A 26,287-nucleotide genomic window follows, 5' to 3' on the forward strand; every position below is an offset into this window, starting at 1 on the left:
CCAGCTATAGTCATATGTGGCCGCAGCTGTGGCAAAATGAGGTGTGGCAGAGAGAGAGAGAAGTCATTAGGAGGGCTAAAATGCAACATCCTTCCTTCCTACATAATCCCATGCACGGAGTTGGGGGCAAGGCAGTGCTTTTAGATGGAAGGGAGTTGTAGACCTTTCTCCGATGTACAGCAGATCCAGTTATCAGCCACTGAAAAGCAAACATGGTTAGTTAGGGGAAATAACATTTTGACGCAGTACATACATATGTACAAGATGTTTCTTTCTGGTGGTGAGCATATGAATAGTTAGCATCTACATCACTCTCCTGAACTAGTTTCAAAATGAGTGCTTTAAACAAGACTGCACAGGAATTCAGCAGGTGAAACCTTCCCATTACTGCATTGGCAAGCAGGGGAAGCTTCAGATGCTGGCTTTCTGCTTGTCTTATAGCTGCTAAAAGCACCAGATTTCTGCCACACACACACACAGTGCCAACCCTGTAGCATTACAGGATAGCTGCAGCCTAAGTAGTTGCTCTTCCAGAGATCCAGAAACAAGTGCAGATCTTTTAAGATCTCCTCACAGCAAGTGTTATAGTTGGCAAGGCTCGAAGTTTTGTTCCCATCCATTATTTACCATCCCAAATTAGAAATGAGGCATTCATTAAAGGAATGCTTTTTAGTCCTTAAATAATTGAAGAAACCTGCTCCTTTGCCTACTTTCCCCCAAAGATACTGCCAACATTTTTTTTAATGTTTCCATGGTTACCAAGCTGCACTTCAAGCTAGGGATGATTATGATCAATAAAACATGCCACATGCTTCTTGAAGTCAGGCCCTTTGGCTAACTACTATGATGAGAGTTTTTGGGATAATGTTGGCGGGCTATGTATAAAATGTGTATTAAGCAACCAAAACTAGGCAGCAAAATCATGAATGTGCTTACTTGGAGTTTGTTTCCATGCCTTGGTCTGTGCAAGCTGCCATCCCATATGAATAACTGCACACAGAGACCACAAATGTTAAGGGTTAGAAGTATAGCAGATATCTTATGCTGCAGGCTAAAAATTTCCTAAAGGGGCTCTATTATTTACAAGATAGATAGAAATATTACAGGAAGGTTGTGCTACCCCTTAGGGCATCTATGCGCTCTCATACAGAGTAGTAAGCTATTCCAAAGGAAAACATTTTAAAAGCATGAGAACCAATACATCAATTCTAGTTTTCACTGTATACCTCCAATCCCTTTTGAAAGCAGTAAGAGTATGCTCCCACAGGCTAGAAGACACGTGTACAGCAAATATATTGGTGTCATTTAAGGACAGAACTGTGGGTTTGATGTCTTTTTAAAAAATCCTACATTTTGAATGCAGTCATAGTATCATGAATTTTACAAGTCCATACATGGCAGATTCAGGTTGTCACATTAGTAGCAGGTCATGTGAGGCAGTGGAAGGATTAGGCACAGCCACATGTCAAGATCCACCACACAAGCATCCCACGTAGGAAACCAAAAACATATCCATGGGACAACTACACTTGAATGCACAAGTGAAGTGAAGTGGCACGCATAAACGAAAAGACAGCAAGCAGAAATTCAATGGAGCACAAAAAGCATGACACGGGTAGCATGTCTGTATTTCAGCCGAGCAGCTAGTCAGATGCACTGTGTGTACTCTATGTGCACACCAAGTCTGGGACTGCATTAGGTTGTAGCTGCTTGAGCAACCTTGATTATTTTTAATTGGCCTGGAGTTTTGCTTCTGTCCTTATGCAAGGTAAGGAGGGGAAATGGTCTTCTGGCAGCAAGAGTGAATTGTCTCCTTTGCTAAGCAGTCTGCCCTAGTTTGCATTGGGATGGCTAACTACATGCTAGTGCTGCCTGCTATAAGACATCCCCCTTAGGCAATGGGGCCATAAATCAGTGGTAGAGCATTTGCTTGTATCTAGAAGGTCCCGATATAAAGATGCTGAAAGGCATCATTTTATACTGCACGGGAGGAGGCAATAGTAAACCCCTCCTGTATTCTACCAAAGAAAACCACAGGGCTCTGTGGGCAGCAGGAGTTGAAATAAACTTGACGACAAACTTTACGTTTAGAAGGTCCCAGGTTCACTCCCTGGCCTCTCCAGGTAGGGCTGGAAGAAACTCCTACCTGAAACTTTGGAGAGCCACTATCAGTCAGTGTAGGATACTGAGCTAGATGGACCAACAGTCTGATTTAATATAAGGCAGCTTCCAGAGGTTCCTAAAATAAGATTTACAGTTATTCCCTTGCTTCAATCCTATTTGCTGATAAAATTGTCCTCAGCCATCCACAGCTGAACTACCCAAGAGCTAGAAGGCAGCCACTGAGCTACCTTCCCTCAGACATTTCCCTTACACCCAACCTTGGCTTGATCCTAATCAACAGAGAAGAGTTGATAAATGCTGTTGAAATAATGGAAGCTTTGAGGAAAGCAACTATACAATGACAGAGTTCTCGATCTCTTGGAAAGCTAAAGGCAAGTGCAGTCAAAACACGTAGGTTGGACTTCAGGAAAGACGATTTCAAACTCCGAGAAGTGCTAAATAGGATTCCATGGCTAGATAAGTCAACAGGAAAAGGGTGGTGGGAGTCAACAGGAAAAGGGTGGGAATCCCTCCAGAATTCTCAAATAATTTCAGAGAGAGACAGAGGAAGGGAGAGATCTCCAAAAGACCCAATGTGATCATGTAAAAAGCTTTGTGTTGAGATGAAACTAAAGAGAATATGTATAAGAAATGGACAGACAGGTCACCAAGGATGAACATAGATGAGAGTGATGGGTAAGCTCGGAATGAGCAGAGAACATGAAGAATGTCAAAAGCAGCCAAAAGAACTCCCCCCCCCTCCCGCCCAGGATCCTTGAAGTACTGGGAAGGAAATGGTAGGCCCGCTGTTCCATTAGGATGGTGAAATGTTAACTGGCAACAAAGAAGGCAAAAGTGTTCAACTCTTATTTTGCCTCTGACTTTTCCCCAAAATAGAACTGTGTGCAACCTCACAAACAGTGTGAACAGTGCGTGGGTCTGGAATGCAGTTAAAGATTGATAAAGAGTTGGTCAGGAAACAGCTATTAACATCTTCGGGGCTAGATGAATTGCACTCTAGGGTACTAGAAGAATTTGTGGATGTACTCTCAGAACCTTGGTCTATCATCTTTGAGAAATCCTGGAGAAAAGGTTAGGTACTGTAGGATTGGAGGTATGTCAACGCTGTCCCAGTCTTTGAAAAAGGGGGGAAGGCGGACCTGGGAAGTTATAGACTGGTCGCTCTGATTGATACCAGAGGAAATACTAGAATGATTATAAAGCAATCAATCTATATGTATCTTTATTTCAGAGCAGTGATCAGTAGAAGCCAGCATGGATTTTTCAAAAATATATCCTGCCAAACGTTTTTTTAAAAAATCATGTTAGCTTAGTTGATTGTGGGAATGCTCTGGACTTAGTTTACCTTGATTACAGCAAAGTTTTTGATAAAGTTCTCCAAGATACAGGCAAATGGGGGCTACATGATAAGAATCCATATGACAAACTAACTGATTGGAAAACCACACTCAAGAGTACTCATCAATGGCTCCTCATAAAACTGATGAGGGGTTTCAAATTGGATGCAGAAAGGCTCTCTCCTGGGCCCAGTATGTTAACATTTTTATCAATGACTAATGAAGGGGGGGGGGTAGAATCATCATGTGTGCAAGTAAGACAAAACAGTGAGAGACAGCCAACACATAAGATAGCAAATACTAGGGCACAACATCCACATGTTGAAAAAATAATAACCCTGGGATTGCAGTTGATCACGGGTCACCAGTGTGAAGCAGCTGCAAAAAAGGCGAATGCTATTTTAGGCTGCACAGAACTGACATTTCCAAGTCCCAAGAACGAATTGTTCCATTCTATTTTGCACTAGTCAGATCTCATCTGACGTACTGTGTACAGCCCTGTTTGGATGCCACACTTTAACAAAAGCAATCAAGTTGGCTAGGGGGTCCAGAAAGATTGAAAGAACAGTGTGCATTTAGCCTGGAAAAGAGAAGACTGGGTTCTAAGGGAGGATACACAATAGATACACATAGACGAGTGACAGCTCTTGATTGCTTTATAACATGAATACATGCTCTCTGCTGCTCCAGAGGGTTTGACAATCAAACCAGTTCCCTGGAAGGAAGGGGCTCTCCCCCACTAGAGGTAAAAACCTAAGAACAGCCCTGCTGGATCAGGCCCAAGGCCTACCTAGTCCAGCATCCTGTTTCAGAGTGGCCCACCAGGCATGCCCTTTCCCCTGCTGTTGCTCCCCTGCAACTGGTATCTTAAAAGGCATCTTGCCAGAGGCTGGAGGGACCTATAGCCACCAGAGTAGTAACCACTGAGACCTGTTCTCCATGAATTTGTCTCAGCCCCTTTTAAAGACATCCAAGCTAGTAGCCATCACCACATCCCGTGGCAGAAAATTTCATAGATTAATTATGCTGTGTGAAAAAAAGTACTTTCTTTTGTTGGTCCTAAATTTCCTGGCCATCTGTTTCATGGGATGACTCCTGGTTCTGGTGTTGCGAGATAAAAAAATTATCTCTCCACTCTCTGTACTCCATACATAGTTTCATACACCTCTATCGTGGCTCCCTGTAGTCACCTCTTTTCCAAACCAAAAAGCCCCAGACGTATAAGCTGCTCCAGGCCCCGATCATCTTGGTTGCCCTCTTTTGAACCTTTTCCATTTCTACAATGTCTTTAACATATATTGACCAGAACTGCACACAGTACTCCAACTGTGGCCACACCAGAGATTTGTATACTGTATGCAGTGGGGAAGTGACTTGCCTAGGGAGTAAGAGGTTGCTGGTTCGAAACCTGAAACATCTAGATCGGGCAGCAGCAATATAGAAAGATACTGAAAGGCATCATCTCATACTGCACGGGAGATGGCAAGGGTAAAACCCCTCCTGCATTCTACAAAAGAAAACCACAGGGCTCTGTGGTTGCCAGGAGTCAACAACGACTCAATGGTACAACTTTACCTTTGTCATAATACTATATTAGCATTTTTATTTTCAATCCCCTTCATAATGATCCCTAGCATGGGATTTGCCTTTTTCACAGCTGCCATGCACCGAGTCAACACTTTCAGTAAGCTGTCCACCATGACCCCAGATCTTGCTCCTGGTTAGTCACTGACAACTCAGAACCCATCAGTGTATATGTGAAGTTGGGCTTTTTTGCCCGAATAGGCATCAATTTACACTTGCTTACATTGTACCGCATTTGCCATTTTGTCACCCACTCAACCCAGTTGGGAGAGATCCTTTTGGGAGCGCCTCACAATCTGTTTTGATTTCACTATCCTAAATAGTTCAGTGTCATCTGCAAATTTGGCCACTTTGCTGGTTACAACTTCTAGATCATTTATGGACAAGTAAAAGTCCCAGCACAGATCCTTGGGGCCACTTCTTACTTCCCTCCATTGCGAAAATTGTCCATTTATTCCTTCCCTCTGTTTCCTGTCCTCCAACCAGCTACCAATCCACACATGAACCAGTCCCCTTATCCCATGACTGCTAAGTTTACTCAAGAGCCTTTGGTGGGGAACTTTATAAAAAGCATTTTGGAAATCCACATATACTATGTCAATCGGATCACCTTTAACACATGCCTGATGACACTCTCAAAAAAATCCAAAAGGTTAGTGAGGCAAGAAGCCTTGTAGTCCCCTCATTTTTATTTTTGGATTGTGAACTCACAGAAAGAACTATTCTGAATGAGTAGCATGAGGTTTGTTCACAATGGCCATCGAAAAATAACTGAAGAACATGATACCTGGCCCACCTTAAATAGTACCATGCTAGAGCCGTGGGGGCAGAGCGTGGGCGCCTTGAGTTGCTGTGGCATTTTACCTGTGAGGATCTTGCATGGAAGTACCAATTTCTTATGGATTTCAAAAGATCATGATCCAGATCTTTCTGTTCTCATTTGGGCAGGACTTCCATTTTCTGAAGGAAGTTTTCTTCTCTTTTATAGCTTCCCTAACTCTATTTGTTAGCTATGCTAGTGTCCTCCTGAACTTGGTGGTACCTTTCCTCCTTCTTGGTATACATTCCAACCGAGCTTCTATTATTGTGGTTTTAAACAAGTTCCATGCTTTCTGGAGTGATCTGATCCTCCTGACTTTCCATTCAGCTTGGTTTTTACTGGTCCCCTCATTTTTGAGAAGTTTCCTCTTCAGACATCCAATACATCTGTGTTTTACTTTCTTGGCAATACTCCACTCGTATAGAAGCTGAATTGTATCACACTATGATCACTGTTCCCCAGTGGTTCTACAGTCCTGGGCACCACTCAGGATTAAGTCCAAGGGAAATCGTTCTCTCCGGCTGGTTCCAGAGGTCTTCAAACGGACCCGATATCAGCCTCTGGAATACTCCAGCTCTCATTTCTTGCATCATGTACAAGGCTGATGATTACAAGGCTTCCTCCAAACCCGATTCTCTAACTACCACCTTTCAAGACAATTTGTTTCAAATGATTTCAAACTGACCTGGATAAAGCCTACAAGAAATTTGTGTCCGGATTCTGCTTAACCAACTAGTTACCAACCTTGCTTTTCTCTTTTCACTGTTGATGAAAGAATTGACAGATTTCATTAGCAAACAGGAATAATACAAAGTCCAGTGGAAACACTAGAGAAGTACCAAATGTTTTAGCTGGAAGTCTTACCTGCTGTACACTTTAGTTGTACATCCAATTTTCTGTTCATTAGAAGGGATCACCTCTCACATTACTTTGCAACAGGATGGATAAACAGGGGTTTCCCCGCCAGGGGTTAGCTATACAGTACATTTCTTTTAAAGAGTAACTGCAGAGGTATTCTTGTTCAAATAGGGAGCTTCAGGTCTAAGACATCTACTCAAAGCCTGTCTGACTATTCACATATTAGAAAATGCAGGTCTTTTAGCAGTCTCCCCATGCTTTTTTTAAAAGATAGTTTGAAACTAATGCTTCATCTCTTTTCTTCTATCTCATCTATCAATGGTATAGACATTTTCAATATAACAAAAAGAATTATTGCACCCTCTAGTGGCTATTTATGTTCTTAGCAATTCAATCAGCATAACTGAGGTCATCAACAGATACCCTACAGGGATGAGGAACCTTTGGCACTCCAGCTGTTTTTGGACTACAGCTCCCATAATCCCCAGCCACAGAGGCCAATAGCTAGGGATGATGGGAATTGTAGGCCAACATCTGCAGGAGTGCCAAGGTTCCCCATCCCTGCATACATTTAAATGGAGAGTGTGTGCTAGGTTTGTTCATTCATTCATTCATTCATTCATTCAATTTCTGCATGATATGGGAGCGTGAATTAGTGCAGACAATGGGCAGCATCCACCATTTTCCCTAGTCTGGAACAGAAGGTCCTTCCCTCCAGAACAAGAGCTCCTGTGAATGAGTTTTCTTGGTGCAGAAATCAGATTTCCTGCATACAAAATCTAAATACTACTGCATACACAGTGGATTTCTGTATTTAAGTACACTCTCCTGTAGTCCCCCTCAAGAAATTCTAAGAAAGAAATCTATATTAGCTCAGGAAAAGTCTTGGGACTTTATTTTACAGATGACCTTTTTATGTGTCGTCGTGTCCCCCCCCCCCCCCCGCCCGCCAACACATACACTTTTAATTGTATCTTTGCTTCTATGGGTATTTTAAATTGATGCCTGCTTTGAGCATCTGAGAATAAAAGGTGGTATAGAAATTCTGCTAATCAAAATTAAAATCAAGGAGAAAACATCATTGAATTGTTACATGGATATATTAAGTTTTAAAAAATACAAACATATGGGTAAAGGCCAGCTCCATATGGCCTGGGCATATGTACTCCACAAATAGTAGGTCTGAGGAGCCTGCGCACACACCCCTTTCATAATATTTTCTATGCAGTCCTATGCACATTTGTTCTTGTATTGCACTATCCTGCAATCTGTTCATCCTATTTTTGCAGCAGACAGTATATACACACACAAGTTGGATGTCCTCACATACAAGTGTACACCCAATCCCCTGCAGCTCACTCCTGCTTCCCACTGTGCAAAGCACACGCATGGACGTGCACACTTACACTATGGCAGTGTGTGAACCAGCTCTTATTTTTATACTGTCCTTTGTCCTGGGACCCCAGACGCTTATAAGGCAGGCTGTTGAAACCACTTCCAAAATTTGTACTGCATCAATATACATCTATGATTCCCATATGGAAAAACAATACTACGAAAGTGATCCAACTAGCAAAGGTTATATAGGTCTCAATGAAGTTCACTAAAAATTCAAAGATTTTCTTTATTTAAAACACAAAAACATTTACAGCATGCAGGTAGTTGAAACTATATGGCATCTTCTCCAAACCATTTATTCTTCCATGAGAATGCACTGAGAATAAACCACTGTGTCCACAGGCAGACCTGTCATTTCATGTCTAATTCAGAGTTAAAATAAGTTCATCAGTAATGTTAAGCAAATAATTTAGTTGATCTCCACGAATAAATAGTGTTTTCATCTCACTCAATGCCTACCCCAAGCCATTTTTTAAAATGACCTAGAGGAATAAGAAAACCAAAGGGCTGTAAACTACAAGAGCAATGCATTTAAAATTCGATTGTAGATTGAAGTTTTTAAAATTTACAAAACCAGTAATTGTCCCATCTGTGCAACCTACCATAGGCGATCCAAACAACTAAAATAGGAGTTGTTTCAAAAATCTAAGTCGCAATTCTTGGTAAACTTCATAAAAGGTTAAAATAAAAAAAGCTTAGGTATAAAAAGGATGTACATTTTGAGCTACATGCTAGTTACAGTTTATTTAACTGCTTAATTACACAGCCATGTCAGCAGGAATGAAACTACCATTAACAGGCATGAGAAGATAGCCTGCTTCATTTGAGTATATTGCCACAAAACCAGACCAACTGTGTAAACTGAATTGGGACTAGAACTATATGGTTAATGTTGAGCAACTGGCATAGGCCATTATAACTGAAAACCAACTTCAACCAATTAAATATTTCTTCACTGCCCTTTTCCCTTTGTACGTCCCCCTTCCCCTTAAGTTCCAGATTTCCTCTTAAATTTGGAGTGTTTAGTTCAAGTGCACACACAAAAAAAAAAAAGAAAAGAAAGAAAAGAAAAAGGTCTAAGGTATGGAAATTCCAAACCAGCAAGTCTGGCTGATAAAATCCAGCCCCTAAATTAAGGGTGGTTAGGGTTTGGTTTTTGTTTTTTTAAAAAGGGACACAAATCAGAATAGAAAGAAATCCAATTTTTCTATTACTATGCTCCACCATAATACAAATACTTCAGTTTGTACCAAAAAAAGTCAGTCATCAAGATCTATAGAGAACCTTTTCCCCAAAATGTGCCTGTGAAAGCAAGAAAGAAAAAGCTGGTATCAATTTACTCTGGAAATGAAGTTATTCAGAATCTCAATTGCTGCAGAGTTGCTTCTCTTGCTGCCTATCAACTGGTGACTTATAAGAAAAGCCTTCTAAAACCTTTGGAATACTTCACACAGAAACTCCTTATCAAAAGCATGGTTTTAACTTCAGGGCATGTAGCTTAAGTGCTTTTTATTATAGGGCAAAACATAACCTTTTAAACTAGGGTTGAGGGCTTCACTTGCAACACACACAAGAGGCCGTAAGATGTCTGACAAGGTTCTTGACAAAAACATTTACAAATAAGTTACAGTACAGTTTTAGTGTAGCAGTTTCCATACTCATCTGATGTTGCTGACTATTTCAAGCACTTACTTTTCCTTTGTTTATCCAATTTGCTCCATTTATTCAGTCAACTCACATTCTCTTAAACAAAATTAAATTTTGTTTAAAATTTGAAACAAGTCAAGTCAAAATATGAAGTGCTGATAATGCAAGAGGAGGTTTACAGTATACCAAATTTATCAAGCTCTGGTGGCCACCAACAGGTTCATCAAGACGAACCAGAACATTTTCACTCCATCACACTTTTTCAAGGGTGATGAATTAGGAGAGATGAAAGAGTTCATTGCCAAGTCCTTCCATGTAAACTTACATTTACTACTTGCTATATAGTATTAACTCATTAACCTGATAAATTTAATCAAACAGTTAAGCAGCCTCAGACGTTTTAGTTCAATGTTTGAGACTTCAGTGCCTAAGGGCAGTCGTCATAAGCACACCTCAATAATTGCATACTGTACAAATAATTTTAGTCTTACGCGCTATACAGCCATTCAGGCAAACTTAATGTACAGTGCTGCTCTAATTCAAGAGTGGGTCAAGTAGTGTTATGAAAAGTGGTAAAATTAAAAACATACTTCAACATTGCTCCACATTCCCTAAGACCATAAAATATACACAAATTAAGCTAGGAAATTTCAGCTAAGATGTTGCTTGACATACATTCAACTTGGCACAGTGCAGACTAAATTTAAGACGTGAAAGACAGATCGTGTAATGAAAGAGCTACGTTTTAAGTTACACGTCAATTTTCCAATAACAACTTCCCCCCCCAGTTTTGTTGGGAATTAGTTAGCCAATTCTGTATAATGAGAAGAGCTGTACAGACCAGTATAAGTTTATACAATTTTCAAAAAATAATCCTACAATCCCAAGGGAGAGACAGATATAGAGATCACTGTCACGGAATGACTCTCATTGCGTGATATTCAATCCTCTTCATGCTGCACATACTTTTCACAGCATCTAGAAAGAATCAAAAGAAAACGTATACTTAGAAAGAAAAATACAACTACGGTAGCACTAGCTGGTATGAAAACAATTCTACGCTATTTCCAACTATTTACAAACTAAGCTTGCCCCATGATTTCAGCAGACATGCTGTGAAGTGCTACCAGAGTTAATTATTTACCCCTGCTAACTGAGCAAAGAGGCACCTTTTAAAGTGATGTCTTTCTTAATATTAGCAGGGGGAGAGCAATTGTCATTATCCAACCCCAGCACGTTTTTCCAGTAGCTATCTGGTGTCTACCTTGTGCTTCTTCGATTGAGCAGAACTAGCTCATTTGTTTTTGTTGCTGCTGCTCTGTATTTTATGGTCCTATTGTGTATGTTTTTCAAACTTTTAATTAGATTTGTATTTTTATATTCCAGTGTGATTATATTCCAGTGTAATTTGTATTGTGCTGGACTAGGACCGGGGAGACCCGAGTTCAAATCCCCATTCAGCCATAATACTAGCTGGGTGACTCTGGGCCAGTCACTTATTTCTCAGCCTAGCCTACTTCACAGGGTTGTTGTGAAAGAGAAATTTAAGTACGTAATACACCGCTCTGGGCTCCTTGGAGGAAGAGCGGGATATAAATAATAATAATAATAATAATAATATTGTTATAAATGTTTTGTAAGCCACCTTGAGATTGTTTTGGAGGAAAGGCAGTATAAAAATTTAACAATAAATCAATTTCTTTTTCTATGTATGCTGCTTTGTGAACTTTTGTTGAAACACAGGACAAAGAAACATAGTTAAGATTACAATGTATCATTGTTTTATTAAATACTTGCTTAGCTCAAGCATTCTAAAATTAGATTGTCCAATTCCCATGTAATTAATCTTCCAATGTGGTATTTTAAAATCCAAGCACTTCTTAAAAGTACCTGTATAAATTCTCTAGAATAAAGATTTTCTAGCTTGTTCCTCAGTTTACATTATAAAATCTTAATTTGAAAGAGAATCTTAATGTAAATTTGATTTATCCCTGTAATATTTTTAAAGAAATCCAATCCAGTTTTTCTCATCAACATTTCTTGTAATTGATACAAAGGTCAAGTTAAAACTTTGATTCCGTCTCTAGACAACTGGTATCTTAAACTGTGGGATTATGCATCAATGGCCAAAATTACTGCATATATTAAGAACAAATCTGAAGATTCTTTTTCTCAGACATGGAAACCATTTATTCAATATAATATAACACAGGGTTTGGTTCCTCACCCGAGATTTGGTTTCTCTTTGTAGAGATATTTAATGTGAATGCTCTGTGTAGATAACAGGTACACTAATTGACCTTACTGTTAATGTTTTTAAGTTTGCAGCCATTTATCTTTTAGATTGGAGAAGGGGAGAGGGAGATGATGGTGTAAAGAACTCAGGTGGAAGTAAACAGACTGTAATGAGAATCCTTGTAATTGTATCATTTGATCACGTCTTGTTTTTTTCTTTTTTTCTTCTGTTATTCCTATTTCTCTTATGTTTTTCTGTTTATATTATGGATAAAATAATAAAAATACTATTTTAAAAACCCCTTGAATCTGAGTAGCAACTAGGGGCCTGCATGAGCTGAGGTTCGTGCACTGGTTTGGTGCAAACAGGTTCGGCACCATGGGGAGGGGAAGCAGCAAGCAGGATCTCTAAACCAGGGATTCTCAACGTGTGGGTCCCCAGATGTAATTGGACTTCAACTCCCATAATTCCCAACCAAAGGCCATTGGGGCTGGGGATTATGGGAGTTGAAGTCCAATAACATCTGGGGATCCACATGTTGAGAAACGCTGCTCTAAACAAAGAGGAGAGCAGGTCCTTACCTGCTCTCTGCCACCTCATGCAGCTTCCTGTTGTGGCAGCAGCACTCATTCCAAGAACCTGCTTGTGGCACCAGCACAAACATGGCGCCACACCCCTCCCTGAGACACCAAACTGATTCAGCGCCAAACCAAGGCATGAACCTCGGTTCATGCACATCCCTAGTAGCAACTGCATGTTGTAGATCCACTCAAAGAAATAATTCAAATATATGGAACAAGTGTTACCTATCTGGGACACATTTAGTTAATTTTTTCTTATCCCATTTCTTCCATTGAAGATGCTTCTAATCCTCACAAATCCCTTGTATATCTGCACTCCCCCCACAACATATTCAAATAAGCATTCATATGCCCCATTTTCCTAGAAAATATTTGTTTCTCTAGACATATTTTAAAGAGACAGCAAGTTAAACAACTAACTAGATGGCCAACCTCTATGGTGAAACTTATGCTTTCTCCTGCCGCACTCCACCTCCACGGAGCACAACTGGCTGGCTGTTCTGAGTAAAAGCACTTCCCCCACGAATTGCACTTGGATGAGTTGGAGACGCCGCTGGATGTTGGCCAGGACGAATAGGCTTAGCTGAATGAAATAAATGCCAGTGTTGAAATTAACAAGACCACACAAATGATTAAGACTGCAACTGAGTACACTTAACATCACACTTAGAAGAGCAAGGAGCAAGCAAGAACATTTTAGATGTCGGAAATTGAGAGCCTCACCTGGCTTCAATAACTAAAGGCAAACAACAATGACATTCAGAAACCACCTAGCACTACGCATGAAGGTTTTTACCCCCTCTCTCCTCCCCACAAAGCTTAAGTGTCTGGCAGGACACCTACTCCAACATGATGTGAACACACAAGTTACTAATTGTATATTGTACATGATCACATACATACTTAGCATGATAACAGTCTCACGTAAAATTTCAGTGCCAAGTTGTGCAATATCAGTAACTGATGCCTTGAACTACCACATGCTTATTTCTACAGCTTAGGACAAAGCTTTTAAGTGCTCTTTCTAAAGACCTGAGTAGCCAACTCCAGGTAGGCTAATGAGGAATGGTCATACTTATACTGTATAAATAGAATGTATGAATATGCATACAGTATTCCACTGCTTCTGGTTGTATAAAGTGTTCAACAAGAATAAAACAAGTCATATTTATGCCACTAAAGTCATAACAAGTCATATTATGACACTTCCATTTTCTCTACTAACCAATCTGTGCTGAATGCCCCTTCCTGATCATGTTCTTTGATCTCACAGCTTCCTTAATACGATCTACTTCTTGTTGATATCGTTTGCGATCACGAGATGCATTCTCTTTGGCTTCCTTTAGTGCAGACTCCAAAGCTTTAACTCTCTCAGCCGTAGCTCTCAGCCGTTTCTCCAGTTTTGGAAGCTCACATCGAAGATCTGCATTATCACGTACCAGCTGAGGGGAAAACACACAAGCTTATTGACTTTACTGTCACAAGGAGGAAATTGCATTCTTCCGTGTTTGTTATGAGCAACACGTCATTGTAAATAGAAGGGTCATATTATTTTACAACAGGGATTGGGCATAAATTACACAGACTGAAGAAAACCCAAGCTTTTAAAAAAAAAAATCATGTAAGAGTTGCTAATCCCATGTGTGGCAGTTCTCGTGAGAGCTCATAGAGCTGCTGGATAGCGACGGGGACAGGCGGACAAACAACGGTGCCGGACGGCAGGAAAGCGAGGAGGAGGAAGCGGCGGTGGGCGGGGACTGGGAGGAAACTGCGGTGGAGGCAGGCGAAGAGGCAGGAAACTGCGAAGGGGCAAGCGGCCGGGTGGAAGCAGGGAGACGGGGCAGGTGGGGAAAAGCTGCAACAGGCAGGGGAGGAAGGAAACAGCTGGGCGGGGAGAACTAGAGGTGCAGATGCTCTGCACCCAGCCCAGCTAGTTGAATAATAATATTCAATATCACATTGACAGGGTTTGGCTCTGATTTCCACCACAGTCAGTGTGTATAAAGCAATCACTGCAGGTTTCTGATGTTGCCATTCAATAGGTTCAAGGTTTTTTTTTAAAGGAAGAGAGAGATTTTAGTCTAGAAAGTATGGGAGACTAAAGCCCCCTCTCTCATACTGTGACAAAAAACAAATGAGAGAAACTGAGTAGCTTTCTTCTGCTCTCATAACACAAAGACAAAATTCAAGACTAGGTTGAAGGAAGCAACTTTCTAAAAATTTACTGGTCTGACTGAAGTGGAATGAAAATAAACCTTTTCCTCTGAAAAAAAGAGGCTAAAATGCTCCTTGTTTTAACCACAGAGAAAAACAGGAGGAGCCTATTGCATTCGAGGTTGCTGGTTCGAATCCCCACTGGTATGTTTCTCAAACTATGGGAAACACGTATATCGGGCAGAAGCACTATAGGAAGATGCTGAAAGGCATCATCTCACACTGTGTGGGAGATGGCAATGGTAAACCCCTCCTGTATTCTACCAAAGACAACCACAGGGCACTATGGACACCAGGAGTCGACACCAACTCGATGGCACACTTTACCCATCCTGAATTTTACATCTGAATGTGCGAATGGATCCAAGAGCAAGCCACATCAAATAAAGCAAAAAAAAAAAAAAGGGGGGGGGAGAGCGAGTTCTCTGGTTTCACTCAGTTTGCTTGAATAAAGTAGCGCAACCCAATCACACAAACTATTTCTTGCAGCAATGCAAAGAGACCCATTCATAAGCCAAAGGACTTTAAGACCTACTAAACAGATACGCTTTTACAAAGCCATAGAATCTGTATGTAAGAATACATAACATTTCACCTGTTTGTGGACTTTTGTGAGCTGTTCAAGATTATTTTCAAGGAAGGAAATCTTTTGCTTTTGAGCAGCACTACCCCCAGTGTCATCGGAGTCAATTTCTGCACTCTGTGGTGAGAAAGATAAGCAATCTACATAAATTCAGATTATTCAGAAACACTAAAATGGCAACAGAATCAAGACAATTCCATTTCATATTACCTTCTTAACTCGAGTAGCCAAATCTTGAACAAACAGTTTCCTAAGATTGTGCAGGGTCTGAAGTTCTTTGGCCTAGTAACATGAGAATGTTGTCATTATGCCATTTTTTAAAATTTAATTTTTTTTAAACTAAAACTCAAGAATTTGAAATATAGTCTGAATCAATAGCTTACCACAGTCTCTTCTAAACCTTTCAAGTCTTGCCTTGCTTGTTCTCTTCTATCTTGCATAACCCTAGAAGTTGACAAAACACAATTGTATATTATACCCTTTACCCCACAGTCATTAGACCACTGAACCATTAGCAATTTGAATTGGGTTCTGGCTTATCAATATTTTTTAATTCTCTGGTTCAGTTCCCATTCAGATACTAACTTTATAAGTAATTTGAACCTGTTTAGATACAATTCACACAGAATAATATAGAACTTTTACTTGCAATGCAACTATTTCACTTGAGAAAAGGTTTTTACTGTATTTTCTGGTGGAAACTCTGCAGCGTATATGTTCTTAAGTTATTTTAAGGTGCCTGTGGCATTTACACCAAGGAGGCATGGCAGCAGCACAGCAGTACCCTCCAACCAACAATAGACTCCATGTGGTCAAAAGAGCCTAGAAGGAATGGCTACAGTGCAGTTGGGCCTTCCTGGCTCTAGGTTTGCTTGTCTTCCCGCACCCCCTCAGATCCCATGGAGCACTGTTTGCACTCTGCATGGGGGCATTTCGGCCCCTTGTTCTCTCCTCCACCTCGGAGGTGTTTGCTCAGGCGAGAGTGTCCAGGTTGGGCCTGCGGCGAGGCCATGGCCATATTTAGTGGCTGTGACATTTATGCCGATGCAGCATTTCTACCTGAAAATATGGTAACCATTTTTGAATAAGAGGTTTTTATGAAGTAACAGGATAAAAACAAGAAAATACCCTGTTTAGAATGAATGGTAGAATGGCAGCAAGGAGGTAGTGCAGTGCCAAGGAAACACAAGAAGCTTCTAGCATCATTTTAAGTCCTCCTGTCGCCAACAAGACCTCCATGCTGAGGTCTTATTGGCAACAGCCTGGTGGTAGGCCGGTCTCTACCTGATCACTAGGAGGACCACCAGTCCTAAGCCCTACCTGCTCTCCTGTTCTTTCTCCTCTTTTCAGATGGTACACGGGAAAATATACTTTTTCTAAATCTAGCTGGAGCAGATTCACCACTCCACAGAAGAATCTGCCAAGAGACTCATTACAGAACTGGTTACCACTTTGTATGTTTAGGGTTTCAGTTCAGGTTAAAGATCAAAGAGAATGTAGGTTCAGGTTCATTTCCTATTCACTGAAAAACCTTCTCTGAATTGGTTTTTGCATTCAGTTCAACTACCTGCTCAAGTCCCAAGTAGCGTAGAATAATGCAATGCATAAAAGCCAGGAATGTCATGTGTGACTCACAGACATGACCAGGGAGTTGTTTCTAAAACTAAGAATTTTTGACTAGAAAACTAAGTTCTCTTCCCTGAAGCCAGACAGTCTTTGCCCACATTTTTTTGACACTCAAAGCTAATACATCAATATAAGATTTCCTAGGATGCACAGGTAAGAAAGCTCATAGCTCAATACAGTAGGTCAAAATGAACATAGTTTCCACACGGCGTTCAATATACTCTGCCACAGATTCTATTAGAGTTCCTACTTACGTAAGTTCATGTAGTTTCCTGCTTTTCTCTTGATCTGTAGCTTTCAGTTTATCATGCTCAATTCTGAGTCTTTCCTGCTCAAGCATCATCTTCTGATTTTGACTTAACACAGAAAAACAAACATGTAACTAATTATAAAATAAGCAAGCTCTACAAAAGTCAACATTTCCTCATCTTGTGACGTATAGTACTCATCGCCAGAGTACACACTGCAGCAGGCTGGCTTCTTTTGTGCCAGTCACAAGGATTGCAACCCACAAAGGATCAGATTTTTCTTTTTAGTTGGAGAGTACGAAACTTTGACTGTTCATTATAATCAGCAAGGTTCAAATAAAAAACTTTCTATGGTCTTAACATAAAGTTTTCTCTTTAGGGAACAGAAGTTGCAAGATCAGTATTTCTCCCCTGTGGAGAAATACCACACTACTGAATACAGACCATACTTTACTTCCTGCTACAGAACAAAGCCGGAAGTGTTTCCAAGAACATAAAATTAAAGCATAATGAATCATTTACAATGTTACCTCCCTCCCACTAACATATCATCGTTTGCAAAACTTACTCTTGCAGTTCAGTAATTAGTTTCTCCTTTGCCTCAACTTCATCTCTTAGGCTACTAATCTGCTTTTGATGAGTCTCACGGTGACTTTGAATCTGCTGCTCAACAGCTTGCTAAAGAACCAAGTGCTTTGATTACTGTACATCATCTTAACACATTTTTGAAGAAATTCATTTTGAATAATCTGTTAAAACAAACTGAAAGGTTGCTTGCCTTGACTTCATTTGCAGTTTGAACTTTGTTTAAGTGCTCCTTCTCCATTTCATGAACTTTTTCTAGTGAGGGGGAAAACAAACCCTTTCAGATAAAGAATAAACTCTTATATGAACATACAATTTCAAACATTTGAAAAGTTATAGCATGCCACTTCCCAAAATAGTGTACTTAACACAAACAAGTTCATAAGAGGCCTTCTGGACCACACCAATGGTCCACCTAGTTCAGTATTCTAACAGTGGCCAATCAGATGCCTCTGGCAAAGTCACAAGTAGGGCAAAGCATATAACAATTGCACAGAAGTTCTCATAACTGTTCAACATGCTTCATATACACTTAGCAATCTTTACAGCTATATTAAGAAATAGGCCACTTTAATCCCTGTATTACACAGGGTTCAGGTCAACAGTGGCTTGCCCAAGGCTAGTGAGTTCATAGCCAAAATCAGTTTTGAATGGGAGACTTCCCAGCTCACAACTCATGCTCTTAACCATATGCATAAAGAAACACATACTTTGTGCTCGAAGCTCAACTAGCTCATCATTAAGTGAGTCCACAGATTCTTCAAGCTGTCTTTTCTTCTGTTCCACATTCTGAAGGTACTCTGTAAGTGACTTGATCTTGGCTTCATGCTTACAGAATGAAAATAAGACTGCATGTAGTTTTATTGTAATAGGTTCACACAAACGTTTATCATTTAAACTGCAAGACCAAAATGCACACACAGGAAAGGATATGAAGGAGTAGATTATTCTCCTCTGTTAATGACATCAAACCATACTCCTTTGAATCTGTCATTGTTGAACTATAAAGCAAAACAATTTACACTAAGCCTTTACTTGTTATGTGCTTGTTATGTTAAATGTTGGACAAGAATATATTTGTACACTGCCCCAAACACACATCTGTGGACCATTTACAAGACACACACACACTAACACAATTTACAATTCAACACAGCATTAAAACTGTTAAAAACTATAAATCTAATTAAAGCCCAGGTGAACAGGTGTGTCTTAACTGCCTTTTAAATAATTGTCTGAGATGGGGAGGCTCGTATTTCACCAGGGAGCACATTCTAAAGCCTGTCCAGCAATAGAGAAGGCCTGTCCCTGAGTAGCCACCAGACGAGCCAGTGGCAACTGTAGACGAAGCTCTCCAAATAATCTCAAAGAGCGGTGGAGATCAAGGCGAAGATTACATTCTCTTAAATACCCAGGACCTAAGCTGTAGGGCTTTATACGTTATAACCAGCACCTTGTATATTGCCCAAAAACTTAGCAGCCAGATTATATTTAAATATATAATCAGTTTGCCCTAATATTAAAAGCTTTAAAAGTGTTTAAGAATAGCTTAAGACAGGTAGGCAACTTTGGCTCTCCAGCTGTTGTAGAACTGCAAGTCTCATCATCCCCAGTCACAATAAACTGTGCCAAAGCCAAGGTTGCCTACCACTTGACTTAAGGTACATCTGATGGATCTATCTTAACCAATCTGTCATGGCAGCAAAATATGATTCAAGGCTAGGGAAATAAGGAAGCCTCTTTATATCTTTGACTTTGACAGCGCCCCCCACCCCCCCACATTAGAGCACTAGAACTAGCCTTTTGAAAAAAATGCTGAAAAGTTGTGAACTTAACTCAGCTATACTGTATACCATAAGAAGCCCACTAGAAACTGACATTCAATGCAAAGTAAACATAAAATATTCAAATTGGGAACACAATTTGAATTGTGAGCATAAATAGGAAGAAGTCACGCCAAGAGCATTTGGGAGGTCAGGGAGGGTGAGGAGAGGGGAGTAGATTCTGTCAACTCCCTGACAAACAACAGCCATCTCGCTCAGCCGAGGAGGTTTGTTTTGCAGCCCCAGACCTTCTGAAGAACCAGCTTCTGAAGAACCAGCCTGATTGCTTTCCTGTTCCATCTGTGCCTTCTACTCTAGTGCTTGACTTGTTCCACTTGTCTGAGGACCAGAGATCTCTCATGAGAGGGGAGATTTCTGGAGCCCTTGGTTAACCAAGAAGACACAGCAGGAGCGGAACCGAAGCCAGCTGCCAAAGCGGGGGCCAGCCTTTGGTGCCCGACCTTCAGTATGGGACTGGGGTCTGGCGGGAGGATATATTAAGGTGGGGTTGGGGGTTTCGGTTAACATTTGTTAGTCCTTTCACTGGGTTGTGCCAGGATTTTTGTCGCCATGTGTTTGGGTTCTCTTAGGCAGGGTGATGCGGCAATTCAGAGCTGCATTGTTTTAAGCAGTGTGTTTTTTAAAATGGTGTTTTAGTGTTTTTTTAATTTGTTGTGCACTGCCCAGAGCCGTTCGAGGGGGCTGTCTAGAAATGTAGTCAATCAATTCTAGATCTTTACTGGCGAAAAAAATGCAGTTTACCTTCTTAAACAAAAAACCACTAACCTAGGCATCAAGGAGCAAAGATGACAACAAGCAGTGTAAAGTCACATTTACCTGTGAAATGCGAAGCTGACAGGCTGCTAGCTCTTTTTCATTTTCTTCCATTTTCTTATTGCTTTCTGTCTGTGTGCTTTCTAGTTGCTTGCACCGTTTTACCATAGTTTTCACTTCGGATTTCATTTTACTGATGTAGAGTCTTGCAACTGTGAACTCCTCATCTATCATGCCAGTTCCTTCTGGTTGCTGAGGAGGAACAACTTTTGTTTTAGTTTCAACCATCTGAAAATTAGTTTAAAATCAGATCGTACAACAGATTTACAACGTTTGCCATGGCCACTGTTCAATATTCAAAGCATTCCCTTGCTATCAGTGTGCCTGCCAGATGGCAAAGCTTTAAACAATTAATTATGTTTAGTCTTGTGCGTTAAATTTTAAACCACACCACATTTTGGCATCTTGTGACATGAGGCATCATCCAGATTAGTCCATCACAACTAAGCACCTTTGAAGTCAATAAAGCAAATTAATGGGACTTAACATAGTCATGACTAGTCTGGATGTCATACATGGTTTAAAAACAGTCTTATTCTATGGGTTAATTTTTCTACATTGTAAAAGTAACTGCGGTCACATTCACAAGACAATAACAAGAGTTTTGGGGAAACAAAGCTAATCCCTATCATATTTGATACTTATAGCTTTCACATCTTCTGACCAGACATCCAATATAGCAAATAAGCTACATGTTAAATTAACAGAGAGAACACACTCCAGGGGGCATTTCTAGAGTTTAGGAATCTTATCTCCCAGGGATGGGGGAAGGGAAAAGGGGAGAGAGAGCGTGCGAGAGGGGGATAGGAGTAGGTGGATGAGGATTTGTTTTCTTAATATTTAGAACTTGGCTGCCACTTACCTTCACATCATTATTTCCCACAGCAATTCCTATTTCTGCAAGGTCTTTTAATAAAGATGCCATCATTTCTGTGGCCCGTTTTTTCTGGTGATTGGTCATTTCTTTAAGTTTTTGAAGTTCTGCGTCTATACTAGCTAATATTACCTGAAACAAGAACAATATACAACAGTTGATATGTGACTACCCAGCCAAGATTTTCAGCAGCATTGGTTAACCAAGGTAACTGCTGAAATTCTGTTGCTTGTTTTTAGTGCAATATAATGCTTTTCTTCTAATACAGAAAACTGCTGCATACAAAAATCCCGACTTCAAAAGCATCCACATGATTGTTATATATTCAACATAAGCTGCAGATCCATCCCTAACATACACCAGTTCTGGAAATAGAATTTTAGAAGTCAATGCTATTAGATTTGCCAATTGCTTAGAGCCTTGTGGAAGGACCTGCAGACACTGCTAAACCAGTATCGACTGTCTGATGCTCTGGCAGTCTCAATGAGTCAGAGTAAAGCCTAGAAGGCAGTATCCAGACTAATACTTGCCCAGAGATATTCCGTCCATGGCGGAGGAAGATTTTCAGCAATTCCACTTCTCTGCCCTGTGCCTCCCCTCAAAATGTGTCCCTGAAAACATTAATCTGGCTGCTGCCCATTGATTTGTCCTCTTTTGCTTGAGGAATTAATTTTGCTATTTCAAGTTTATAAATTAGAACCACTTGCATTGTGAAATATGGAGAATTGGCTCAAATCTCAACTCAGTTGAATTAAAGGCTGCATTTTGCCTGAAAACCAATTAGATTACATCAATCTGTACCTGAAACAGGGTGACAATCAATAGTGGCAGTTAAACCACAAAGAATGCTTTGGCATTTGTATGGAAAAATGTGAACCAATGTGAATCTTAGGCGATCATGTTAGACGCCTGTTTTCAGCTCCATGGATCAATTAAGAAGCTTATTTTAAAGGTAAAGACATTGTGTGTGGGCATACCCACATAAGCGGGGAGGAAAGGTAGTATTCTATATAAGTGCAATTCATAGTCTCCCACATGATCCCAGTACCTGTCCTCGCTCTGCACCAGACTTCTATTTAATACCAACACCAAATTCAAGCTTAAAATAAATTGCCATTGAACATAATATTACTGGTATCCCTATCAGTTAACAAGTTCCTACCTATGTGTAGTACTCAGCGAGATCAATTCTGCACAAGTGTAGGCTTTGCTCTTTACAAGGAAAAAGCAGCCATAATGATCTGATACCAGATGATTGCATCATGTTCCTGGGGAAAGTGGCTTGAATATTGTATCTTGCTAGACCAGGGAAATCCTTTTTCTCCTTTAAAATGTATATAGCCCAAGACTTTATACAACATCTATATTTTCTGATCAGATGCTGCCAGTATCATTTTGGAAAGGTAACAGCCTAGCTTTGTAGCTACTGGAGCAAAATAATCAATCTAAGCTTCAGCAGAAGAGAAATGCAATTCTTTAAATGTGGCCATGCCTTTCTGTCAGAGCACCAGTGCATGCATTCATTCATTCATTCACCCAGATTTCAGATACTCCTTTTAGCTCCTACTTCAGCTGCTCTGTTATCTATATATTCAGCTTTTACATGTAACTTTAAAAAACCCACCCTATTCATGCATGTCTCAGAATATTTCACAAACATGCAGAAAAAACTGTCCTTGGAACTATAGTTCTATCTCTCCAAATTGGGACAGACAAAACATGGAGTGGAAATTGCTATTGGTCATTGACGTATTTGTACAACCTGTGGATATTCATACTACAGTCTTTGCATCTTCAGTGTTGCAGAAAAGTTTGAAAGAGTGATGGCAAAAGACACTCAGACATTAGAAGCGATGCCATATTTTTGGCCATCACACTTTTCTTAAACTGAAAATTGCCAGGTACAGTAAATTAACATTTACATTTCAAGGTCTTATGGGCCTACATTGAGTTTTCATGATTTATGCCTCCACTGACAAAGATTTTTCAAGGGCTGAAAACAAGTGCCTTTTTTAAGATGATAATTTTAGAATAAAAATAGGAGTATTCAACAGGTTAAAGATGAAGGTGTTATATGCAGAGCCCTCAACTCTTGGCTCTTTCAGTATCAGTCATTTATTTTGTTGATTTGGAGTTTGTGCAGCTAGGTTTTTTAAAGTATTAATTAAAACAGACATGCTACAGCTAGTCCATGACATAGCACATACACTTACAAAGAGTCCTTTGCGACATTGTGTGCCATAACTATTGCACATGCTGGACCTGGGGGTGGGGTGGGGTGGGGTATTCTCAAAAATGGTCAATCAGACCTTGAAATGTAAAGTGTTCAGTTACTGTTTCTGGTAAATTTTCAGTTTAAGAAAAAGCATATTAACATAGAGAGACAGGATTGTTTGCACAGTCTCAGAACAGATGAGCTCTACACTACAGAAAAACTGTTTTAGTTACCAACACAAGATACTCTCCCACCCACCTCTGGGTAGTTCTGTTGAGCTTGCATTATTCAACACATTTCTTCAGGAGATTTATTTGCTATTCAGGTTAAATGATTCACAAGAGACACACACTCGTAACACTGCAAGTTTCAGAGTTCGTTGTTTTGGAAACAGTGCTATAATGAGGCCCATAAAGTGCTTTTGCAATTGCCATGAAGCATGTACAGCCATGAGCCAGGTGGACAAGAGGTAGGCATTACTGATGTTCTCTCTCACTCACACATCTCTACGAAGTAATCTAGCAACCAAGTAGTCCATTTAGTCCATAGCTGTTGCTCCTCAGTTTGGAAACTATTGGCTTGATACTTGGACTGAACTGGTTTACGCATTATTCTAAATGGACTACTTGGTTGCTATATTACTTCGTAGAGATGTGTGAGTGAGAGAAGAAACCAGTTCAGTCCAAGTATCAAGCCAATAGTTTCCAAACTGAGGAGCAACAGCTATGAGGTCTGATCGCTTTGGTGGTCAAAGAGAAACTGAAAGGAGGCTCCCCAACCGCCAATCTTAACAGACAAGACACAGCATGTGCAGGTGATGGGGGCGTCGAGAGAAGCTAATTAATCAGCCCGCGAGGTCCCTGCGCAGGCACAGAACCCATTTCTTATGGATACAATGGACCTCATCCAGATCCAGAAGAACCCACTGAAACAGAGATCACTACGAATGCACAACTTAACTGAACAAACAGGCATTTCTCATTAGTTAAGAACTTTGCCTTAGCCAAAATCATAGCTCATTTATAAAAGCAAGCAAGGTTCTCCAATCTATTTCTGTACAGCTTTGTTGTGCTAGTACCATGGTAGAACTGGCATGGTTTTATTAGAAAAACTTGTGGTTCTCCAACTTGGGTTTACTGAATTTGAGTAGTAGGAAGGGATTTAGGAATTATTCCATGAAGTTAGCATACGTTCATCACTGCCATAATAGAGTGTTTCCCTAATCTGACCTCTGATTGGAGAGGGGTAAGAAGTTACAGCCACCTTCATTCTTTGCCCCCCTTTTTGCAGCTTCCCTCAGGTCTGCTACACTTGCTCTGAAAGAGCCATCACCCTCCCCTATTATTCTATCCTCATATAGCCTTTTACAATGTTGGCACTTCCATAGCTTCCAGCTTGAAATCCTGAGACACCTTAGATCCGTGACACTGTTTGCTTAGCTTACATTAAGAATAGTGGTATCACTTGGTATCCAGCAATGACACCAACAATGCTGGTGCCATGTCATACTAGGCAACTTGGGGACACCCCAACTGCATTCTATAGAAAACATTAATGTGAGAGTGGAATTGTAAAATATTATACATGAACTCTAGTTCAACTTGTTAAAAGCCCATTTTAGATTAGCTTTGAAGTACTAAAACTTTAGATTTAAGATGTTCGTTCCTAGCAGCAAAAAAGCTGAGCTGCAGACATTTATCAGTTCTTTCTCCTGGTTTCTCACCGATTTCTGATTCAGTTCATCACTAAGCAGTTCATATTCTTTTGCCTTGTCCTCCACTTCCTGAGATTTTTGATCGTAGTTGACAGCAAGCTCCTCAAGGGCTTGGAGCACTTCTTTCACTTCCTCTTTAGAGGCATCATTTTCAGCTTGAAGGCGATTCAATTCAGCTTGCATATTGTCTTGGTCCCGCCTGGTAGATGCTAGAAGCTATGCACAAAAGATGGCAATTATTCTTTTGAAGCAGTTATTTCCTAAACTGTAAAAACTACAGAAAGCATGCATTTTAGAAGTCTACATGAATTATCTTTTATTGATGATTATCCATTTTTGTTGAGCAGCTATTTCCCAAGATATATTGTGACATGTATTTAGTTACTGTAGGGCAGGGGTCTGCAACCTGAGCTGCATGTGGCTGTTTGATTCATAGTAAATAAAAAGCCATCTTAAATCTATCCTGGCACTACAACACAAATTATCTGAAATGGATGATCTCAGAAAACCAAATAAATTGTACTTCATGTTTGGAACTGTCTACTGAAAACACACATTCAACTTAAATATGCATTTGGGCTTCTCAGAGTTTTCAGCTCAACATTCTTGTGAGCAAATGTTTTCTAACACAAATTTCACAAAGAAATAAAGGAGCCAAACTGGAAGATGTGGATCTAAAAATGAAAATCACAGCATATTCCAACACTTAGAATATTCTAAACAAGTCCAATAGCAGAAGATGTATTGAAATGAGTTAGAACACAAAAATATCATGTATATAGTTAAACAGAACAGAGGGGGATTATTGTGAACTACATTTGATTCCCCCATTATTTTTCTTCTCTTCCAGTAGTTACAATTAATTAGTCTGTGGTATTCTCAAAATATTTTTGTAAAAGGCAAACAAGAAGGGGCCCCTCTTTGAAAGCAGATCCCTTCTGTTGAGAGTTAGGTATACTGTAAGGATCTATGATCAAACTGTTACA

The 26,287-nt window shown here is 40.1% G+C and overlaps 1 protein-coding gene across 1 annotated transcript in view; it reads right to left on the reverse strand.

The window, feature by feature from the left end:
- Nucleotides 1-8,333: 8,333 nt before the first annotated feature.
- Nucleotides 8,334-26,287, reverse strand: part of KIF5B (kinesin family member 5B) — a 46,324-nt gene continuing 28,370 nt past the window's right edge. The window contains exons 14-26 of the mRNA XM_053261885.1: nt 25,311-25,517; nt 21,361-21,504; nt 20,502-20,690; nt 18,552-18,669; nt 18,035-18,096; nt 17,825-17,934; nt 17,263-17,364; nt 15,766-15,826; nt 15,593-15,664; nt 15,395-15,499; nt 13,811-14,027; nt 13,018-13,168; nt 8,334-10,746 (exon numbers count right to left, since the gene is read on the reverse strand). Of these exons, the coding sequence (XP_053117860.1) occupies nt 13,032-13,168; nt 13,811-14,027; nt 15,395-15,499; nt 15,593-15,664; nt 15,766-15,826; nt 17,263-17,364; nt 17,825-17,934; nt 18,035-18,096; nt 18,552-18,669; nt 20,502-20,690; nt 21,361-21,504; nt 25,311-25,517 (1,524 nt within the window). The 3' untranslated portion in view covers nt 8,334-10,746; nt 13,018-13,031. The remainder of the gene's footprint in view (nt 10,747-13,017; nt 13,169-13,810; nt 14,028-15,394; nt 15,500-15,592; nt 15,665-15,765; nt 15,827-17,262; nt 17,365-17,824; nt 17,935-18,034; nt 18,097-18,551; nt 18,670-20,501; nt 20,691-21,360; nt 21,505-25,310; nt 25,518-26,287) is intronic.

Source organism: Hemicordylus capensis, chromosome 6 (genome assembly GCF_027244095.1).
Source record: "Hemicordylus capensis ecotype Gifberg chromosome 6, rHemCap1.1.pri, whole genome shotgun sequence".
In the NCBI taxonomy this organism is placed as follows: domain Eukaryota; kingdom Metazoa; phylum Chordata; class Lepidosauria; order Squamata; family Cordylidae; genus Hemicordylus; species Hemicordylus capensis.